The sequence below is a fragment of the Ctenocephalides felis genome, unplaced genomic scaffold (genome assembly GCF_003426905.1).
Source record: "Ctenocephalides felis isolate EL2017-DRISC unplaced genomic scaffold, ASM342690v1 CF-g0.4_SCAFFOLD_01492, whole genome shotgun sequence".
Taxonomy (NCBI): domain Eukaryota; kingdom Metazoa; phylum Arthropoda; class Insecta; order Siphonaptera; family Pulicidae; genus Ctenocephalides; species Ctenocephalides felis.
In genome coordinates this window covers 7,020,643-7,021,863 of record NW_020537646.1, presented here as the reverse complement: position 1 = coordinate 7,021,863, position 1,221 = coordinate 7,020,643, and the positions used below count along the sequence as shown (strand labels likewise).

The 1,221-nt window shown below is 35.4% G+C and overlaps 1 protein-coding gene across 1 annotated transcript in view; it reads left to right on the top strand.

The window, feature by feature from the left end:
* Window positions 1–743: 743 nt before the first annotated feature.
* Window positions 744–1,221, top strand: part of LOC113370391 — a 3,850-nt gene continuing 3,372 nt past the window's right edge. The window contains exon 1 of the mRNA XM_026611056.1: window positions 744–914. Within this exon, the coding sequence (XP_026466841.1) occupies window positions 744–914 (171 nt within the window). The remainder of the gene's footprint in view (window positions 915–1,221) is intronic.

Genomic DNA, 1,221 nt, shown 5'->3' with positions numbered 1-1,221 from the left:
TCACATGTTTATCAAGTCATATAAATATTTTGATTCGATTAATATCATTTCATTTCATCGATTAATTAAATAATTCTCTCGAATATTTTTTTTTTCAAGTCCAAATTTTCTGATTATAATTCTTTCGAATAATTTGTTTTTTCTAAGTGCTTTCAGATATTTTTTTTCTAAGTCCAAATTTTCTGATTATAATTCTTTCGATTTTTTTTTTTTTCGAAGTCCTTTCAGATAATTTTTTTTCTAAGTCCAAATTTTCTGAAACCTTTTCAATTAAGACAGACGAGTATTTATGCATGCTGTATTATCCCAAAGCCAACATTCGAATGAATGAGGCTCACATTGAATATTTCACAACGAGAAAATTTTATTGGGGCAAAGTTAAAAATTTTAACTAAGTCCCAGTAATTTTTTCTCGTTGTGAAAATTTCAACGTGGACTTCATTTCATTCGAGTGTTGGTTTTGGGAATTGGTGTGAGGGAACACTAAAAAACAAAAAAAGTTTCAACGCTGAACAGAAAGAGAAAAATTGATCTGGGACTTAGGGGGTTTTTTTAGGTCCTCCACCTCCCTTTCTCCCTCCTCCTCCTCCTTTTTCCCTTTTTTTCCCCTTTTTTCGCTTTTTTTTCACATTTTTTTTCACTTTTTTGTTGTTGTTTTTTTCGCATGTTGTCATTTTTGGGTAGATTTTCGGGTTTGGCATGGATCTTCCGCAAGTGTCCCTCTGCGTGTGACCTGTCGCATCATGAACCTCAGGTTGACCATCACTTTGTGTGCTCGTTTTCAGGACCCACCGCACCTGCCAACAGCCAGTCACCAGCACTGCTCTATTTTTTCTGCTTCAGAGTGGTGGTCGTCGTTGCCTGCAGTTGGACTCGATCCGTCTCACCTTGTGCCTCCAGAGCGATTTCACCGAGTATGCGGTCACTTAAACCGCTCGGCTATTTGAGTTATTGATGATAAAAGTTATTTTTATTCCTATATTGTATTAATATTGAATTTAAATAAAGAATATGTATCATACACATCTCTCTTATTCATCATCTGCCTCTACCCCTCTCTTTCCCGTGGTTCTTCCTGTACCATCGTCATCTCTCGCTTTATGTACTCTCTTTACAGTCAAGTGCGAAGCTTGAGTTTTTCAGAAATATTCTAAGTGTCAAGGTCGAAATGCGACACCTGAATTTAATATTTTGAACTAATATTTGATATTTATGAAAAAA